At 42.6% G+C, this 19,621-nt stretch overlaps 1 protein-coding gene across 30 annotated transcripts in view; it reads left to right on the top strand.

Moving 5' to 3' along the window:
- Positions 1–19,621, top strand: part of STIM1 (stromal interaction molecule 1) — a 113,728-nt gene that overhangs the window by 19,870 nt on the left and 74,237 nt on the right. For 3 of the 30 annotated variants that reach the window (XM_068930912.1, XM_068930913.1, XM_068930929.1), the window contains exon 3: positions 13,996–14,040. The exons of 25 other annotated variants lie outside the window; for them this stretch is intronic. In XM_068930912.1, coding sequence (XP_068787013.1) covers positions 13,996–14,040 — 45 coding nt within the window. Of the gene's footprint in view, positions 1–2,458; positions 2,552–13,995; positions 14,041–19,621 lie in introns of all 30 variants that reach the window. 2 more of the 30 variants (XM_068930918.1, XM_068930920.1) reach the window with 1 other exon arrangement.

Raw genomic sequence — 19,621 nt, forward strand, 5'->3', positions numbered from 1 at the left:
GGCTTTATGTTTGTGTAGGAATCAAAATAATTTTGTTTCTTAATTTGGATGCTTAAAATTATTATTTTTCTCAAGCTCATTTGTTGCTTTTTTTCTTTAACAAATTCTGGGATGACAAGTACAAGTATAGGCTCTTTATATTACCTTTTACTTTATCCTCTTTTTCTTTCTTCCAACTCCTCTGCCTCTCCTGCCTCCATGGTACTTCATGGTATGCAGTAAGTAACGGTCCCCTCCGTGTGTGTTTTGGAATAATAAGTCTTTAAAAGAAGTCAAGACTATTTTTTTTCTTATTTATAAATGTATACCTTTAATAGTATCTTCTGCTATTGCAAGCTGTGCTGGTCTATAATTAGCTAAAACATAAATTAAATGTTCTCTTTCTGAAAACAGTTAATGGACGCTTATTAAGGGTTGATTACTCATGGTGGTAATAAACTATTTTAAACTGCTGTATGATTTGATTCAGGTTGCAATTTATATTCTGAATTCTGTCTTTTCAGCGCTTAAGGACGCTGTCATAGGGGCTTTAAAGTTCAGTGAAAACTCCTCTGTAATAACATTGTTTTTATAACGAAAATGTTCTAATAAACGATAATCTCATTATAGTTTATCAAGCCATCTGTGCAGCATTACAGTTACCGATACCACTGGCATGGTTAAGCAAGAGAAGAAAAGGGTCAGTGCTGCTGAGCAGCCGTGACATCGCCCGGGGGTCACACTGGCGAGAGCAGTCTCGCAGCGGCGGCGAGCGGGACTCGATGACCTAATCGGTCTTTTCCATTTCGAACGTCTGATTCAGCAGTGTGCCAGTTGTGAGCTGCGTCGCGGTCACCCACGCATGTGTGGGAAGGTATCTGAGGGGGAGGGAGAATAATTTCTGTAATCCCCATCCAAATATGAAGTTCTGCTGGGAATCGTTTTACACAGAAATGCAAGGATTTCTGCTTGCAGAGTTTTTGCATAGTGTTTGTGCCTGAGTTGTAAACCCTCATTTGTGGAGGATTTATGGAGTGCAGAAGAACAATTCTTAATTTTTTTTCCCTGTCCTTGTGCTTCATGCACATCCAGTTCCCGGTGTGCTGAGAGAGCTCCTGGTGTGTTCGGTTGAAGGTCCAAGTCTCTCGCGTATTTCTCAAATCAGATGCTCCTATTCTCTTCCAAAGTCTTGCGTGATTTATTTGTCTTATTGAAACTCCATGGGGTCAGTCTGTTACCAAAATAAATAGTTATGGAAAAGATAATGTTTGTTCAGCTGAAATAATAAGGAATGGGGTCAAATTCAACTCCAGTCTTGTGGCTTTATGCCCGGGGTGCCTTGAATGGTACTTTCCATCTTTGGCACTTAGAAATAATGAATGGAGATTTATCACATCATTTCTGTTATGGAAGGCAGCTGAAATTTTAGCAGTTAAGTACTTAAATTTACTGTTTTGCAGATTTAAATAACACATCTAATGCGTGTCATACAGCATGTATAAAATAAATCTTAACTTTACCAAGGTGTAGTAAAATGTATATGCATATGTGACAAAGTACATAACGTGGAAAAAACTTATTAGTGATGCCAAGTCTCTTGAGAATATCCAAAGAGGGTTTTTCTGTAATACACAGGGTTTATTCCGACAGTCTGCTTTATCTGCTAGCTGTAATACTTGTGAAGAAAACAAAAAGAGAGAGATTAAAAAAAAATGCTGCATGGTTTTTGATCATATGAGTTGCCTGATGCCTTTTAGAGAAGATAAGAGACATGGCTTTTAAAACTTGGATGCTTCTCTTGTCCCCCTGGAGGAAGAGCGACTTTGCTAGTAGCACTAGAGAACTGTGGAGCTAGTAAACGTGAGGCTTTTCTGCTTGCTGCGTGCTTGGACAGTATTTGTTATGCAGCAAGTTGCTGCCTCCAAGTGTAGGCAAGAAAACAGAAATGAGAGACTGAGTCACGAGTGCCATAAGTATTAAGTGTTGATATAACCGCGCATGTAGGGCCATCTTCACCTGTTACAGAAAAACAATCTTCACGTGCAGATGAAATCTCTTAAGGATAAAGAGAGCGCGTCTTCTGAGTCAGTTCTTTGGTGCAGGTGGTGGGGTGCTGCTCTGTGGACAGTCAAGCCAGCTTTGTAAAATATTGCGGCTAAAATGTGTAATTGTGGCGACTCTTGCCTCTTCTATCACTTGCTTAATTTCTCCCCTCTGCAAATTATTGCTATTTGACTCGAATGTTGTTTTCTGTAGTCAAATGTGACAGTAATGGCTTTCTAGTTTGTGCTGCGCAGTAAAAGCCAAACGAGTCTTGATCTGGATTAAAAGCCTCGGAGTATTATTTTAGTATGCTGCATATGTAATTAGTTATGCTCTATTTCATTCTGATGTCCCAACTGGCTGGCTTTTGGAAAACGGCCTACCTGTTCTGGTTTCACTTCTCTTAAAACTTTGCCTTATCTGAACACCTCTGCAGGAATGTGATGATGTTTTGGAGAACAGCATGTTGTAAAACTTCTGATGTTGCCTTTCCAGCCTGCCCAGTGGGAAGTAGCAGTCCAGACAACAGGTAAATAATGTTTTAAAAGGTATGGGAAAAAAAGGTGAGCTTCCATACTACAAGTGAATCCTAATATCTGGTCAAATATACAAGGACGGATCATATTTTCAGCAACCTCCGCATTGCCAGGTTGCAGTGAAAACATACCTAAAAGTTAGATTTTTCGGGTAGACCCAGTAAGAGTTAAACAATAGAAATTAACAAAGTCAGTAGAACAATAACTGTAGTAATAGTGGACTCAATAATTTGACATATTCTGTCGTCTTCATTGTGCTTTTTACTCGAACAACAACATAGCTTTAAAATACTGAACATTAAAATAGATGGCCTCATGCAGAAACTCTTCCGTGTGCCTAGAAGATGAAAATCACGTTGTCCGATGAGTTGTCAGCTTGCCTTATAAAATAATTTTATGATGTAATTACTGCAAATAGCTGTGAGGATTTTTATGGGCAGTCTTAGGGGAAGAAACAAAAGTAGTTTGTGGTCATTCTGCAATTACTCCTGTTCCAGAAGGTGCTAATGGCTGCTGCCATCATCTGTCCATCATCTGGAGACACTGTAGACTTGAGTAGCTTATCCACTGGTTTTCAAGAAGCCTTTTTTCAAATCAAGGGTGAGGTTTCAAAAGATAGTGAGCTGATGTGATAACAGCTTGCTGTTGCTGAAAGGTGTTGGAGTGTCCTCCTTCCCCCCTTGCTTTCGGCCGCGGGGCGCTCCTGCACCTCCTGGGGGACTGACGGTGCGCGGCCGAGGGGAGTTGGGCCTTGCCCTGCTGCAGGAGGAGGGAGGTGGCCGGACAGTCCCTTGCAGGGGCAGCAGCTCCTCGGAGTTGGTTAGCTGCCTTAGGAAACTTCCAAGTAGAAGGAGCAACAGTGAGCAGCAGAGAGAGAGAAGATAGATGAAAACAATTCTTAAGCAAGGTGAATAAATGCAGCTGTGCATGTTCCAGAAGCCCCTGGTTGCAAACGCGGGTGTGTAGAGGCTTGTTGGGCCAGCTGGGGAAGCTGAGCCGACTTGTGGTCCAGACTGGCTGGAGAGTGGAAAAGGGGAACTTCGCGGACTAGATAATTCTCTGATTTAATGCTGATTTAAGCCTCGTTCTGACCAAGCTAGATCTGTGAGAAGGCTGCCCATATAGCTTTGATTTAGACTTCCTCAGAATAACTGTCGGAGGTGTTGGGTGATGTTGGATGCTTGATTTGTACAGTATGAAAGAAAGCCTTGTAATTCTTTGAGTTTGTAAATTAGCACTGCTACTGCCCATCACCACATCTGTACCTTCTGGATTGCATGTTGCCTTATGCTGCCTTACACTCAAGGTAGTACTGAGCAGTACTGGGATCCTTTTGTAATGAGAAACCGGATGATTTTTCTGTTCATCTTAGAGTCGGTATCCTATTCTATAAAATTCCCAGTCCTTTTTTTCTGGTCACCTACAGGAAAAAAGTCATTTTATTAAAAACATTAATTGTCGAAGCACTCTGCAGATGTGAATCTCCCCACTCTAGCCTCTAAGAAGAGCATTACCATTTTCAAAGATAGGAAAATGGGGTATTAAATATATGGTATAACCTGTGTTCTACAATTAATAACCTGAAGATTTGATTTTTGACTTCAACTAGGATAGCTTTTTTTTTTTTTTTTAGTTTTTTTAGTAGTGACCTTTGTTACTAAGGCTGCTCCGGCTCAGCTTCCAAGCAGGCCGGCCACATTTCCTGCTGGTGTGGCGGCTGCTCTTAGAAGTTGTAGGCTGACACATACCTGTCTGTATGCAGAAGTACTTTTCAAAGTGGAATTTTTATTTTTATTTTATTCTTCTATTTCGAAGATGTCAACTGAACCATTATATTAGGGCAGGGAAATTATAATTTAGGAATGCCGGCCTCTTAACAGTATGCCCTGAATTTTCTGCTGTTTGCAGGCCCTGTCTTACAAATGCGGCTTGTCTTCTGGACCCAGTTCCTATACACCCCCCTATACAGCCCATATAAGGGCTGCTTGACTGTATTTATTGCTGTATGTATTTTCTTTAACAGGTGGCTTGTTTTTAAAGAGACAGAGTACAACTCTGGGAATAATAGGGAAATAGAGAAATACGGTTCTGTCTTCTGTGCCCTTTCCTTTTTTCCTGCCGGTCACCGCATAGCTAGGAGGTTTTTTTCAGCAGGCGATTGTTGTTGGTCAGAATCTGGGTTGGCAAATAATTTCCTCCCTTGCTGAGTTATTTCCTCTGTGCTAGAAGGGTGTTAAGGTTTTATCGCGAAGTTGTTCTCAGAACTGATGTAACCTGAAATACCATTTCTTTGCCCTAGTAACATGTCTGGTTGCCTAAAGAAACAAGATTTTTTTTTTCTTAATGTGAATGACTTTTACCTACTAATAAAGAGATTTCTTTTATTTTTCATTGTTGTTGCTCCTCCTAGGTAATGCTTTTTTTATTGCACTTCACTGTCTACCAAGAATTGTCATCAGGAAATAACAAGTCAAGGGGAAGAGAAGTAAACAGGAATATAGTGCCTCATATGTTGAGGACCTCATTCTTGTACCAGATTTCCTAAGCGTCACTGTATCGTACGTAAAACCTAACCAATTTGTGAGCATCAAAAATAATGAACTTTGGGTTTTCTGTGGCTTTGAGTCCTTTGTTCGCAAGCTGCTTCCTTCTTCCTCTGCTTTCTTTTCTCCACCCTCTTCCCCTTCCCACCCAGGGCTGTTTGCTTTCTCCCTGCCTGTCCCCCGTGCCACGGCCACGGGCAGTTCTGCTCAGCTTTCCTTTGGTGGGATCACGGCCCTGGGATTCCTTTTTATCTGTCTCCTGGTTTTCATGGAAAACTTCAGAGAACGTTATTTTCTGAGAGACCCTTCTTTGTTTGAATTTGGGGAAATAAGAGGATAAACAGAATGGTTGTGAAGGTTTTTTCCTGAAGAGATCAAGTTAATAGTTGCATACTGCTCTTGAGTTTTAATGATTGCTTTGTTTTTGCAGTGTATAAAAGTGTCTATGATCTGATGCTCAAAGTATTTTTGAAAATGATTGGCCAAAAATGAATGACCCAAAATCGCTCAAGAGATGGTATCTCTTGAGAAATAATGTAATACCACTTAAAAGAGCAGTTGCTTGAGAGAGAGAAATACTGGCGGGAGTAGCGTACACTTCCTTCTTTCCCCAGCGGACAGTCTGCCCAGGCTCCCGTGAGGAGCTGCCCTGTACGGGACTCCACAGTCTCCAACGGAAATTGTATGGGCGTTCCTGCCCGCTGACGCAGCGCATCAGCTTCATGCCTGTGTAAGTTAGGTAGGCATTGGCCGCGCTGTGCTAAAAAACTAAGACACACAAGAGAGAAATGAGGTTATAATTAGAAGATGTCATCCTTGTATGGCAACATGGGAATGCTGCTTCACTTCCATTAATTATGCTGTGAAGAGATTATGTGAAGTGCTTGATTTCTAGGCTGTCCCAAGAGAAGAGGGACAGGCGATATGCGTGAGAGGTCCTTCTAGTCTGAGCCCTCGTGAAGCTGCTTCCTCTGGGGGATTATACTCCTTTAACTGTTCTCTGAGTCTCAGAATGGCAACATAGACTGAGTTTCGGGAGAAGTGTAGAAGCTTCTAGAGACAAGAACAACAAGAAAGACATCATGGAAAAAGCTCTTATAAAGCAACAGTTCTGGAAACATACTTTGGTCCATGTGTTAAGTATTGCTAAGATTTAATACAGTTTTACAGGAGTACTCAGGAGATTTGGAATATAACACTGGCCTTTGGGTCAGTTCTCTCCTATTCGGCTCATAAATGTATTGAGGTCATTTAAAATTTGTTTCCCTTTTCTCTTCCGCTTCCCGCTCCCCATCCCCTGGACTACTCTTCCTGGAAAGCTGTTTTGAAATTCCTACAAGGAACTCCCCTGAGTAATGAACTGATAATACAAGAAAACGCTGTGACAGTAGATTTGCATGAACCATCTCTGGCCAGGGAGACTATTTGAATCTGAACTGCTTTGCCGCTGAGAAGTCAACTCACTCTCGGAAATCAAGCCTTGGAAGGACAGCTTTGTTAGAGCAGCAGGACTGCTGAGTGGAGTTCTGCTTGTTAGGCTTTCCAGGGGTAGGCTAGAAAAATGGACGTAATCCTCCAGTAGTAGTAGAAGGTAGGTTCACCTTTTCCAACCCTTTACTTTCTCTGCAGCCGGAAGTGGTAAGGGAGCAGTGCTTTGGACTGAAAGCAATTGACTTGTAGGTGTCTGTGCAACCCCTAGCATGGATGGATGCATGTGCGTGGTGTGGGCCATGTGCGAAAGAGTTTAATCTAGGAAGGGGCTATTTTCTCTCTGAAACAAGAAAATTCTACGTGAAGTTGAAACAGCTTTGAATCTTCTTTGGCACTTTCAGTTCTTTGTGCCTGCATGGACAGACATGCTTAGCTTTTAGGAGAACTCTGTGGCTATTTGCTTATCCTTATCATCTTTATGATTTGTATGCATCCAGCTGTGCAGGACAGCTTAATGTCTGTTGTACAGGCTGTTTATGGCAGCTGGAGAAAAATGGACATCAACTTGAAGATGCCTAAACCTAAATTGCTGTTTCTCATATCTATTTTCACATCCTGTAAAAATAAGAGGGAGATAAGAGAGGAAAAATAGAAAGATAATTACTATGGAGTATATGTGGGTGATTTAACCACTTCCTTGCAGTATTATGAACCTGACTTACTATTCCTTTGTGCTAGAAATTGGGAGCTGTCAAGTCAAACTAACTGAACAAGCTGAATGAAACGCAAATAAGCAGAAAAAACCAATTTAGCCTCAAAATGAAACTCTTTATGTGTAAAGGTCTTTTAAAAAGGAAGATTATTTTCATGAGATTTTCATTTTGGCAAGTTAGGACAAAATATTTTGAATAGTAAATATAGATCCCTGAATTATACAAGGGAGGGTATAGAGCAGACAGAGCTAGACTTTTCTCAGAGGTTTGCAAGAATGGGATGAGAGGCCGTAGAAACAAATTGCCACAAGGGAAATTCTAATCAGATATTAGGAATGCGTTTTTATAGTGAGGATAGTCATGCATTGAAGCGGGCTCAGAGGGGCAGTGGAATTTCCGTCTTTGGAGACTACAGAGCTCAACTAGGCCAGGCCCTCAGCAATCTGGTCTCAGCTGGCCTTGCTTTGACTGGGGAAGTTGGACTAGATGAACTCCAGAGGTCCCTTCCGGCCTAAACTATTTCGTGGTTCACGTGGGATATGTAATTATTATAGGCAGAGCAAATTTTTAGTATGGTTTAATTACTACTCATATGGTTATGTCCATATCCTTCCGTTGCTTATTGACATGTTTCATTACTTGTATTTGCAGTGTGTCAGGGATGACATTAAAATTACCTGTTTGGAACAGCTAAAAAGCTAATGGGAGACTAGAAACAGGAAGTTTCATTCAGATAACAGTGTTCTGTCTTCTTGTCTCAATGTCTTTTAATGCCTCCTGGTCCTGTATAAAGGAAGGAGGGCGGTGGGAGTGGACGCATGTGAAGAAACAAGGAAATTGCACACCCTTCGATATTCAAATAGTTAAATTATTCACATATTAGAAGTACAAGTAGCCACAAAACACAAGCTGCTTTTTGTAACCCTACGCTTGCTGTTGCTTGTGACTGCTTTTCTCTGTTAGACTAATAATATGACTACAAGGAAGTGAACTTTTTCTCATATACCTAATTGGAATGAATGAATAGCCTCCAAATTTTGCAGGTAACTTTGAAGCAGTCATGCACTGTAGACCTGGTTTACTTGTATATGCATTTTTCTGCTTTGAAGTCAACTGATGTAATCAGTCAGATTGTGTTAGCGTGGGGGTGACGTAATACAGGAGAGAGCTATCGGCCCTCAAATGGTCTGTTTGAAGGAGAACAAAAGAATTGAGTTAGGAGTGTGAGTGAGGGAAGAAAAAATTTACTCTGGAAGAAATTAGTGTTCAAAGCAGGCTTGCCACTGGAATATGCTCAGTCCTCCATGAGGTGGGCGATCGCCTATCGCAGCTCCTGTCTCTTGACACCTCCCTGATGCTCTTTACTGGATGTCCTGTGGGCCTGAAACATTTGCTTTAGGGAGGAGGGATCAGAAAAGAGAGGCAATACACATTAAAGGGAGAGATTGTTATTAGGGGGCAATGAAAATATAAGTAAGTTTAAAGTGACACTCTACTTTGCAGTAGAGTAACAGTTTGTAGGTAGTAGTAATTTTTTCCAAAAAATGCGTAAGTGAAAATACCTTTTGCAGCACACAAGTAGCCGTGTAGTAGCTGTTGGGGAAAATGCCGGCTGTGGAGTGCTGTGTCCAGCTTGGGGCTCCCTGACACGAAGACGTGGACGTGCTGGAGACAGTTCCCCAAGATGGTTGGGGCTAGGGAATTGGGCTTGTTCAGCCTGGAGAAGAGAAGGCCAAGAGGAGACTTTCTGCTGTCTGCAACGACCTGAGCGGAGGATGCGGAGGAGGTGGAGGCAAACTCTTCTCGGTGGTGCACCGAAGTAGGATGAGAGGCAATGGACACAAACTGAAACCTGGGAACTTCTGATTAGATGTAGGGAAAAGAAATTCAGCACGAGTGTGGTCAGATACTGGAGGGGCCCAGAGAGGCTGAGGGATCTCTGTCCTTGGAGGTATTCTAGACTCAGCTGAACAGGTTCTTGAGTAACCTGATCTGAGTAGACCTGCTTTGGGCAGAAGGTGGACTGGATGACCTCCAGAGGTCCCTTCCAAACTAAATCATTCTGTGATTCAGTGATGTTGTAATTTTATTGACATCTTCATTGTATAATGCACTGCTTTGGGGGCAGCTTTGACGAAGCCTGAGGTAAATGGCTGTTCTATTCTGGTCTTAGGCATCTTGGGCTCTTCTTACTCCTGACATCTTTTTACAGTGTATATCACTTACAGATATCCCAATAACTGAGCACTAGAAGTCCCTGGTTTTGGAAAAACACTGCTACAGCAACAACTTGCATGATTCAAGGAAGATTAGTTGGAAAGGCAGAAAGATTGTGTTTTTTTCTTTAATTTTTCTTTTCTACTTTCTTTGGCATCTTAATTTTTTCAGGCAAGAGTGACTCATCAACTTCCATTATGTGGTTTCCTGACTTTTAGTAATTTTTCTTTTACTTTTTAAAAATAATTATTAGTTTTGCATCAGCATGCACAGCAGCCAGCATTCAGAACAGCATACCGTGGGCTGTGGCTGACTGAAGCAGTTGACTCATGTCTCTTACAGGTTTTGAGACTGACGTTGATTTCTTCCCACTTCTAACTTAGTTTCTCTCTTTCAAAGTATCTGTAAACTGGTTTTGGTCATGTAATGATTTCCTTGTATCTTTACGGAGTAGGAATGTTGATCTTGGGGTCCTGGAGAACACCCAGCTTCAGTGATTCCAGTCAACCTATTGAATTCCCTCTGAATATAGTATGTGCCCTTTCTTCCTCTCCTTGTGTGCTCTTCAACTGCTACCTTACTGTGGGAAGTCACTGTATTTTAATGGTAGGTATAGTTGATTTCTGCATGTCATTCCTGAAACATAATCTTACGTGAATGAAAGGTTTTACAAAACAAGGAGTATTAAGGGTTAACTCCTCAATTCCACCGAAGTCGGTGAAGTTCTGTCAGCTTTCGGACTCCAACTCCGTTTCATGGTTTTGCTTTTTGAAAGTGTGGAATGCCTCATCACTGCATTTGAAATAGCTCGTATCTTGTTGCTCTCATTGTTGCTGAGAAGCAAGTTTCTCTAACCTATGAAAGTAGTGTTGTTACCAATGTACTGATAGGCATTTGAGATATCTATCCTACTAGGAATATATATCACTAAAATGTTTTATGTACGTTAGACAGTACTTCTGAGTACTGCCTAATTCAATGACAATTATATGAGGCTACAGAGAAGCCTGTAGCCTCTCCGTACATGATGCAAGTACAAGAGTATAAAGCCAGAGATTTTTCAACCAGAAGAAAAGTGGATTTTGTTTCTCAACTTTCAGGCCACATTTCTAAAATTATGGCCAGTTGTGATAACATGCTTGGGATCTGTGCACACCAGGGGTTGCTACTAAGAAGGGAGAACTAAGAGCATCAGTTAATAAGGGAGGATGTAGAAGGAAAGAGCATCAGAATACACCCACTGTTACTTGAGCTTTCCTTATACCGCAAGAAGTGAAAGTTAAGTACTGGTAAAATACAAAGTTGTCTTGAAATCCCCAATCAGACTTACCTTTTTTCCTAATCCCTGTATAGGTAAATGCAGACGTGTCAGAGGTTCGTTACAAAGACAGAATGTTTGCTAAGAGGTTAATGCATAACTACTCTGCCACAGAGGCTGAGGAGCAAACGTCAACCTGTTGCAAGCAAGCTCAATATCTAACCCACCACTGCAGCTGCCAGCTGGGTGTCAGTCGGTGTGCCTCTTGCTTGTCCTCTGTTTATATTGCTTCCCGGAACCATGAAATGCAGTTGTTGTTCCAGGACAGTTGAAGTGTAACGTGTTTCCAAGTGAGAAGAGTCAGGAATGAGCAGCAATATTGGGGAAACGTTTCTGTGTTCCTCCATCCATTTGTCAAGCTCAGGATGAGTTGGCCAATGGCCGTGGGCAGCGCTTTGCTCAGATGTTTCATCTGCTTTGCTCCTTTTCCACTATGAAAAGGAGAGACTTTGGAAAAGAGTAGTTGTTAAGGAGCAGCATCTAAAGCCCGGCAGCTGAGTGCTCCTCGTGTGGCAGTTCATGGTCCCGTGTCCCTGTGTGGCTGTGTCTGCGCTGCCTGCAAGGTGGAAGTAGTTTTAACTGGCACAGAAATTGCATCTGGCGTAGAAAGGGGTGGACCTCTGTGGTCTGGGAAAAAAAGGAGATAGAACATATGATCAGTAAATCAAATGTTCATCTTTCTTCTCTGGGCTGCGCAGCTGATATAGCATGTGATTAGGAGATCTAGGAGATTTGCTCTTCCTGGTATCTCAGTAAGGCATAGGGAAGGGGGGGAGTGTTGACCGTTCCCCATCGCGGGCGGGCGGTGAGAATTGCCTGTTAAAAGCTCTGGAAAGCCTTGCAAAGGAAGGAGGGTGGCATTACAGGGAGCCCTGCAAGGGGGTTAAGAAAGCGCCCCCTTCACAGAGCTGATGGAGAGTTGCTCTTGAAAAATCTGAGAAAATTCCAGAACATATTCATACTGAAAAGAAAAATACGAGTATCTACAAATTAATAAAATCTGTTATGTGTAAAATAAGTATCCCAAAACCAAATTTAAAGTGAACAAGGTCAATTTTACCTGAAAATATGAACTGGATCTGCTGGTTGCTGCCTTCAGAAAAGCGGGCAGGAGAGAGAATCCAGGTTTATGGTGTTTACTTAGACCTTAATGTGGTATATAAAACTCTGCATAGCATGCAAATGGAGAAATATTGCTGTGCAGAAAATGTAAGGTAGTGATATTCTTCTCATATTAGTTACTCCACAGCCCAAGTCTGGATACTAAGAAGCGCGTTCGTAATTGTGTTTTGCTATGAGTATTGTGTAGATCTTTTTAAGAGTTTTTTTTAAAAAACACATTTTACACATTCTCTGAATGAATGCTTGTAATCCTTGAGAATTTACACCTTACATTTAATTGCAAACACACATGTAACGCTGAAAATATTTTAGGAATCCAGTTCTTTTTTTTGATAGTGAAATGCATATCTTGCGTCTATACCAGAAAAATCTGCATACGGTGATACGTTGTTTTTAATTTTGCGCTGACTTTAGACTCCTGAGAGTTACCAAACAATTTAAATTAGAAATTGTGTTAGAAGATGAGGGGGAAATAAAGCTAATATGAAAAGAATGCAAGTTTAAAAAAAATCATCTTCATTATATAAAGCAGAGTTTAACACCCCCCTCCCCCAAAAGAAGTAATATTTTTCCTTTTATAATTTGCAGCTCTCAGAGAAAACAGTTGATCACCTCCTTGATTAAATCTTGTTTCCGAACAGTGATTGTGGAGCTGTGCTCTCTGCACTGCTAGTGTCCTGCAGAGAGATCTCTGCGAGTCCAGAGAATGAAAGAATTCACGAAGGAAGCTCGGGAGTTTTAAGAGAACTCTTCGGAAGCGGTGAATGAGTTGAGAGTTGGCTTGTATTGTGTGCAAATGTTTGAGGTTCCTCCAAACAGAGCCGTTTGTTACTCACATGTGGTAAGGACTGGATTCTGATCGTTTGGGCCTTCAGTGAGCAAGGGGAGGAAGAGAGCTTGAATGGATGTAGTCTTTCAAAGACATACGTTCCCAGGGAATAAATGCAAACTGATGTTTGTTAGTGAGGGAGCTGGGCCTGAGCCCATGCTTGACTCATGCGATTTCAAGTTCCTTGACACTTAGCAGAGTTCAGGCATTGCGTTAGCTGATGAGTGCAGATTCTGTCTTTTGCCGCTGAATCTATTACTTGACATCACATGGTCCATTGGTCTATTTTTAATAAAATGCCAAAAGCAAGTCGTGGGAGCCTAGCAATCTTTCCCTCCTCTAAAGGTTCGCTCTTGTGGGAATACTTGCTTATAGTTTATACTTCTTCAGGAACATGGATCGAGGTTGGTTGAAGAAGTTACCATAGGTTCTTTTTCAGATAAGCAATGAATTGCAAGAAGATTCAGGTCAGAAGGGACCTCGAGTGGTCTCTAGTCCAACCTTCTGCTCAAAGCAGGGATAGCTCTGGGGTCATACGAGCTTGCTCCAGGCTTTATCCAGTCAGGTGTTGAAAGCCAAGGATGCAGACTGCACCCTCTGTGCCCCTATTGCAATGCTTGTTGTGAAAAAGTTTCTCCTTATATGCAGTATGAGCAGAGATTTAAGTTTTATTTCAGAGATGTCTCTCATCCTCTGGCCACGCACCGTTGTGAAGAGCCTGGCTCCATCTCCTTAATAAGCTCGTAGGTAGGGGAAGGCTGCTGTTGAGTCCTCCTGAAGCCTGTTCTTCTCCTGGCTGAAGAAGCCCAGTTCCCTCAGCCTCATGGGGCATTGCTCCAATCCTCAACTATCTTGGTGGCCCTTCATAATGTGAAGTAAATCTTTCCCTTGTTTAGCACAGAAAGCATAAAGATCTTCACACACCTGTAGGCATTTCCCTGTCTTGCTTTCATTCTAGAGTTTTGGGGATTTGGATCATTCTCTGAAGCGTCGATGATCCTTTTTCCAACAGCCCTTCAAGATCCCACCTTGCAGCAGTTTTCTTTGCTGTCTTTTGCCTCTACAACTGCTAAGAAGTCCCCAGATGAAAATGGAGTCCATGGGTGGATACAGAATCCATAAAATCAAACATTTTATGAACTGATTAGAGTGCTATGCTGCCAGTTCGGTTACCCATTAAAGCTCTTTGCTAAACAGCAATTTTCAAATAAACTATTTAGACATATTTGATCTTCTTGTTTCCCAAACTCTTTTTTTTTTCCAGTTGTTCAACAATTACCATTACAAGTTGAAGGCTTACTTGCTGTTGGTAAGTTGTCTTATGCTGAACTATTTCTTAGGAGGAAACAGTACAGTGGGCTTTAACCGCAGGATGCTAGTGTTAGGCTGCCATACGATCATTCTTGACAATGTGTTTAGTATATGTTCTAGTAATATGAACTATTTAAATGCGCCCCCCTCCCCCCCCCCCCCAAGTATTGTTCTCCTGTGGTATTGTTTAAGACCTCCTAGGCACTCGCATGCTACGGTGGTGATACCAGCTGGCAAAATCAAAGGAGGTTCGTTCTCTCCTCGCTCTCAAAATGCTGCTAGTCACAGCCGATAGTCCACAGCAGGACTTCTTTGGTCCTTGCTGCCTTTAGACAGAATATACAATTTATAGCAGTAAACTCGGATCTTGATCATGTTTCCTTTTCCAATCCATTGTCCCAGATACACTGCTAATTTTGGCCTTTAGTAGGCAAACAAATATGTAGATACTTGGTTGCCATGCAAGGTTTTCCCCATTCATATGAACTAGTGTTGTGTGCTTTTTCCCTCCCTCTCCAGAACAGGGAGGGGTGGAGGTTTTGGTTTGCATTTTGGGGGGCAGGGGTGGTTGGTTTATTTATTTTCTTTAAGGGAGAGAATAGGCTGGAGAGAGCAAGACATTTGAAGAGGCGGATTAGGACAGCAGAACGTTTGTGCCAGGAGAGATTGGATGGAAGCAACAGCTAAGAAATTAGGGAAATAAAAAGCTTTTTTGCTGGCTACTGGGAAGAATGAGTGAGTTCAGAAAAAACATGATGAAACTTTGCTCATCTGAAATCAGATGGAAAAGCCTAATTGCAGTCAGTGGTGAGGGAATCAACTGTAGTAAATAAATGCTGGGCTGGTGCCAAGGAGAGAGGCCCGTTTGTGGAGGGCATTTTGACTTTTTTTTAAATTGAAAGAGCACTAGCATCTCCACCGCTATGTCACATTGCTGCAAGGCGCCGTTTAATTCCTTCCTGTGTCTGTTCTTAAGCTGATGTTTCCTGCCCGCTGGCAGGAAGTGGTTGTTGTGCTGGGGGAGTGACTGGTCAGTGAGGGCTTTGTTCTGCATCTCTCTCACCTCCTGCAGTATCTTCTGATATAGGTCCTCAGAGCTGGGGATTTGTCGGGAGCCAATAGCTGTGCCGCCAGGACAGGGAAGATGAACTTGGCCCTGTGAATTCTGCACGATCTGTTTCTCAGCACCCCCTTACTAGGTGGTTTGCCGAACTTTCTGGTTGCAGCTCCTAGCAGAGGCGCCCAGGCACATGACCGCTTTCTTTAAGTGCGTTGAAGAGCAAATAGTCTGATGGCATTTACGTTTGTTCTAGCCTATTTGGTTTCCGTAGCTTAATATTTGCTTCTAATGTACACCCATGGTAGTAAGATCAGGCTTTATTCTGCTGTGTTGAATTTGAGGATGAAGTCGGTGCGTACGCTCGTTTCCAAGCTGCCGCGTGGAGGACTTCTTAAGGAGGGCCGCAAGGGCGCTCTCGGAGAAGACTCTGTGCTCAGGCTAACGGAGGGTAGGCTAAAGCAGGTGGTTTTAACACACACAGCATGATTGCTGCTTCTCTTCAGGAATATGGGGCATCTTCTGGAGAAAAATGAAAGGTCTTGAGTTACGTACAGTTTTTTGTATCAAAAACTGCAAAGTAAAGAAAAAAGTAAACCTTTGCCCTCCTGCTGATAGTAATTTCCTAAATTAAGGTTTTCTACTAGGCAAAGCAGGCTGGGTTATTCCTGTGCTCAGATGAGGAACAGGGTTCTGTACCACAGAACCAATTCGCAGTGCTTCATGTAAAGGCGAAGTGAAAAAACAGTGAGTTTCTATTTAAATATCTGTTAAAGACCTCACTGCTTTAGAGGTGGTGATAATTTAATACAGTAGCAGAAGAACATGCGTAATTTAGTTGTGTTGAGCAAGATGCTTGTTTGAATGCTGTCCTGCATCTTCTCAGGATGAAACTCTTTTCAGCTGGAATCTTTTCACCTGCTGAATCTACTATGAAAATAACTGGTGAGGGTTTCTAGGATTTCGTGGAGATAGAAAGATGGCTGAAATCCACATTTTTGATGCCAGTGAATTGTGTGTAATTTCTTGATGTGAAGAGAAGAATCACAATTTGCTTCCTTTCAAAGCAAGAATATCTGTGCCATACTTAAATACCTCTAAAGGAAGGAGTTTTACCTCTAAAAGAACTAACTCGAAAGGAAGGGACTTACCAGAATAATGAAATGGGAGCGTGCTGAAATCCCAGTTCTCTGTTTGACAAATTGACCTTTAAAAGGAAATAGTCTTATATGAATTTATACATGCCTTTGTGGACAAGTATTACACAGAGCTGGTTCTCTTGGTAGTAAATAATATCCAGCTGTGCAATGTAACAAAATCTTGTAGAACAAAAATATTTTAACTGAGTATTTGTATGACAGTAGAAATGGATGTACATTCTTGTCACTTTGTCAGGCTCCATGGTTGGGTGACTAGAGCTGGAAAACTGATGGTATTCTGTTTTTTTTTTTTTTGTTTGTTTGTTTTGCCTGGCTGTCTACTGTGCTGCTCTGTAACACTGCTGTGCTGCAGCCTTGCAAAAAATCTCAGTTCCCTTTCATTTTTTCTTACTGTTCAAGTGGGAGTGATAATATTTATGTACATTCATTTAAAAAACTGTTATGGGTTTTTGTTAAAATGTATAAAGTTGTGCTTGGCATTGTCTATCAGAAAGCAGTTTTATGGGAAGAATGCTATGGAAGAAAGTTAAGCGGAGTCCTTGATTATTTCAGCAAAAAAAAAATGTAAAAAAAATTTTTTCCCCCAAAATACAAGTTTCTTTTCTGGCTACCATTCTAGTATTTATGAAGTGAGTTATATAAATTGGAATTCTTATAATTAAACTGCTATCTAATCCTGGCCCGATGGCTGCTCATGTTATAATACTAAGTGCTGCTGGGGGCAATTGAGTCTAACAGTATTAACACAATTTTTCAAACATTATTAAAGATAATGGAACTTCATAGAAGAGAATTGAGAGAACCTGAAATTGAACAAAAAGAATTCCTGCTAGAGATAATTTCCCACAAGAAATAAAAGATCTGGAAAAGAAATACTATGATGTTGCAGAATCACAGATTGATCGAGGTTGGGAGGAACCCCTGGAGATCATCTAGTCCAAGCTCCCCTGCTCCAGCAGGGTCACCTAGAGCACGTTGCCCAGGATCGCGTCCAGGTAGGTTTTGAGTATCTCCAAGGAAGGAGACTCCACAACCGCTCTCTGGGCAACCTGTTCCAGTGCTCTGTCACCCTCCTAGGAAATAAGTTTTTCCTCATGTTCAGATGGACCTTCCTGTGTTGCAGTTTGTGCCTCTTGCCCTCTCACTGGGAATTGAGAAGAGTCTGGCTCCATCTTCTTTATACCTTCCCCTCAGATATTTGTACATATTGGTAAGGTCTCCCATGAAGCCTTCTCTTCTCCAGGCTGAACAGTCCAGCTCTCTCAGCTTCTCATCGTATGAGAGATGCTCCAGTCCCCTCATCATCTTTGTGGCCCTTCGCTGGACTCGCTCCAGGAGCTCCATGTCTCTCCTGTACTGGGGAGCCCAGCACTGGACCCAGCACTCCAGACATGGCCTCACCAGGACTGAGCAGAGGGGAAGGATCACCTCCCTCGACCTGCTGGCAACACTCTTTCTAATGTAGCCCAGAGGCTGTTGGCTTTCTTTGCTGCAAAGGCACGTTGCTGGGTCATGTTGTTAACAGCTACCCATGAAAGTTTTCCCTTTCTGTAGTAGGCTTCTGTTTTGCAGGCCTCTGTAAGATTTTCTAGCTTAAAAGTCTTTAGAAGTGCAGTTTTCGGAGCACTCAGTGTATTGTCATAATCACAAGCAGTCAAGTTTGAGTGAGTTACTTGAGAAGTTATTGCCCCTGAGCTGCAAGTTACTGGCTGAGATGGTGGGGCAGACTGTGTGTGTGTTTCTCATGCGCTGCCAAGCTGAGGAACAGGTGGTAGTTTGAACCCTCAGACATGCCGGCCTTCAGCCTTATTCAAGTGGGCTGAGCTTGCCAGGGCAGGCACAGCATGAGAAGACAGGACTGCAGAGCAACTGAGAGTGTCATCCACGTCCAGTGTGTGATCGTTTTGCCTTAGACGTTTCATGACATGAACTTTCTAATCTGTTCTTAAAACCAAAGCAAGCTCCCTTGCATGATAGATTCCTCACCAGCTCTGCCTGGTCTGCTTCAGCACTTAGGCTTAGGTGTCTGTTAACAATTTTCTAGCTCATGGTATCCAGTACAGTGACAGTAGCGCCTTTGAGCAGCGTGCTCTTGACTCCCAGAAGATTGCTTAAGAGGTTAGGACGTACCTTTTGTGAAGGAAAGATAGTGCAGAGATGTTAAGAGTGGTCTGAATGCAGAGTGAATGGGCCTGTATGGGTGTGGAAGCACCCGAGGGAAAGGCAGAAGAAGGGTTGTAAAGATGGCATGGGTTGATAGTACCGAGATTAGCCGGCCATCAAGATGACAGTACATCCATACTCTCTCAGGGCACCAGATGGGGGAGAAGGGAGGGGAAGCAACATTCTTTATTTAAAGTGTGTGGGGGTGGAGGGGAGACTGTAGCTGTTAAGAGATGATAGTGTGAAGATAAAGAACAGGACTGGAGACATGAGATGCCCAGGTGTAAAGACAAAAGAGTCTGAATGAGTCACGGAGGGGGACTGAAGCTGCCTGTCAGCTCCTGGGGGGGAGGGCACACCCATGGCGGGGGAGTCTGCCAGTTAACAGCATGTGATGGTGACTAGGGAGGAATCCTCTCTTTGCAGAAAGCTGATGCAACAAAAGTTAGAGCTAGAGGTTATGCAAGAGGAAGGTGTTACTTAGTGGAACAAAAACAATTTTGGGCTCATCTCAAGGCTTTCACTCACTTAAGGTCTTACTCCCATGCACACAGGTGTGTGTCTGAGTGGCCTGACCAGATTGCTTGTGCGTGCCAGGGAGGAGAAGGGATGCCAGCCATGAGGTCCTCATTACGTTATCACCCGTCAAGAGGAACCGAAGGGATGAAGTGGTTTTTGGACAGATCTCTTACACCCGTTAGAAGGCATTGGTTATTGTGGTGTGAACTTTTGGCCTCAGAATCTTGCTTAATCTTCAGTAAATTTTAGGCAAGGTTGCTGCCCCTTGCCCTTTGTTTCTTCATTTTGGGCATTTTTCCAGCAGCAGTTTGTCTTCCTGTTGAGATAACAGGAAGAGGAGCGGCCCCTGCTGTGTGCCGAAGCCCTGTGACCACCACTATCAGCGTGGGGCCACTTGCCGATCGGTCACCTGCGCTGTGACCTTGCGGGAGCACAGGCTTTTTCTGGCCTTTATGTGAACAAACGTTCCTCAGCGTTTCCCAATTTGATGGCTGTTCGTTGTGTACTTGGTTATCCTCGCATGCCGTTCTTGTAACCATTTCTGTATTGTTCTTTCTGGTGTTTTGTCAGGGAAATATTTTCAGTCATGCTTCATTCTTGAAATTCATTACAAATATCTGCACTTTGTCCTCCCTGTGACTGCAAGAAATCTGGGTGAGATCCCTTTAACACATGTGTCT

The sequence above is a fragment of the Struthio camelus genome, chromosome 1, assembly GCF_040807025.1.
Source record: "Struthio camelus isolate bStrCam1 chromosome 1, bStrCam1.hap1, whole genome shotgun sequence".
Taxonomy (NCBI): Eukaryota; Metazoa; Chordata; class Aves; order Struthioniformes; family Struthionidae; genus Struthio; species Struthio camelus.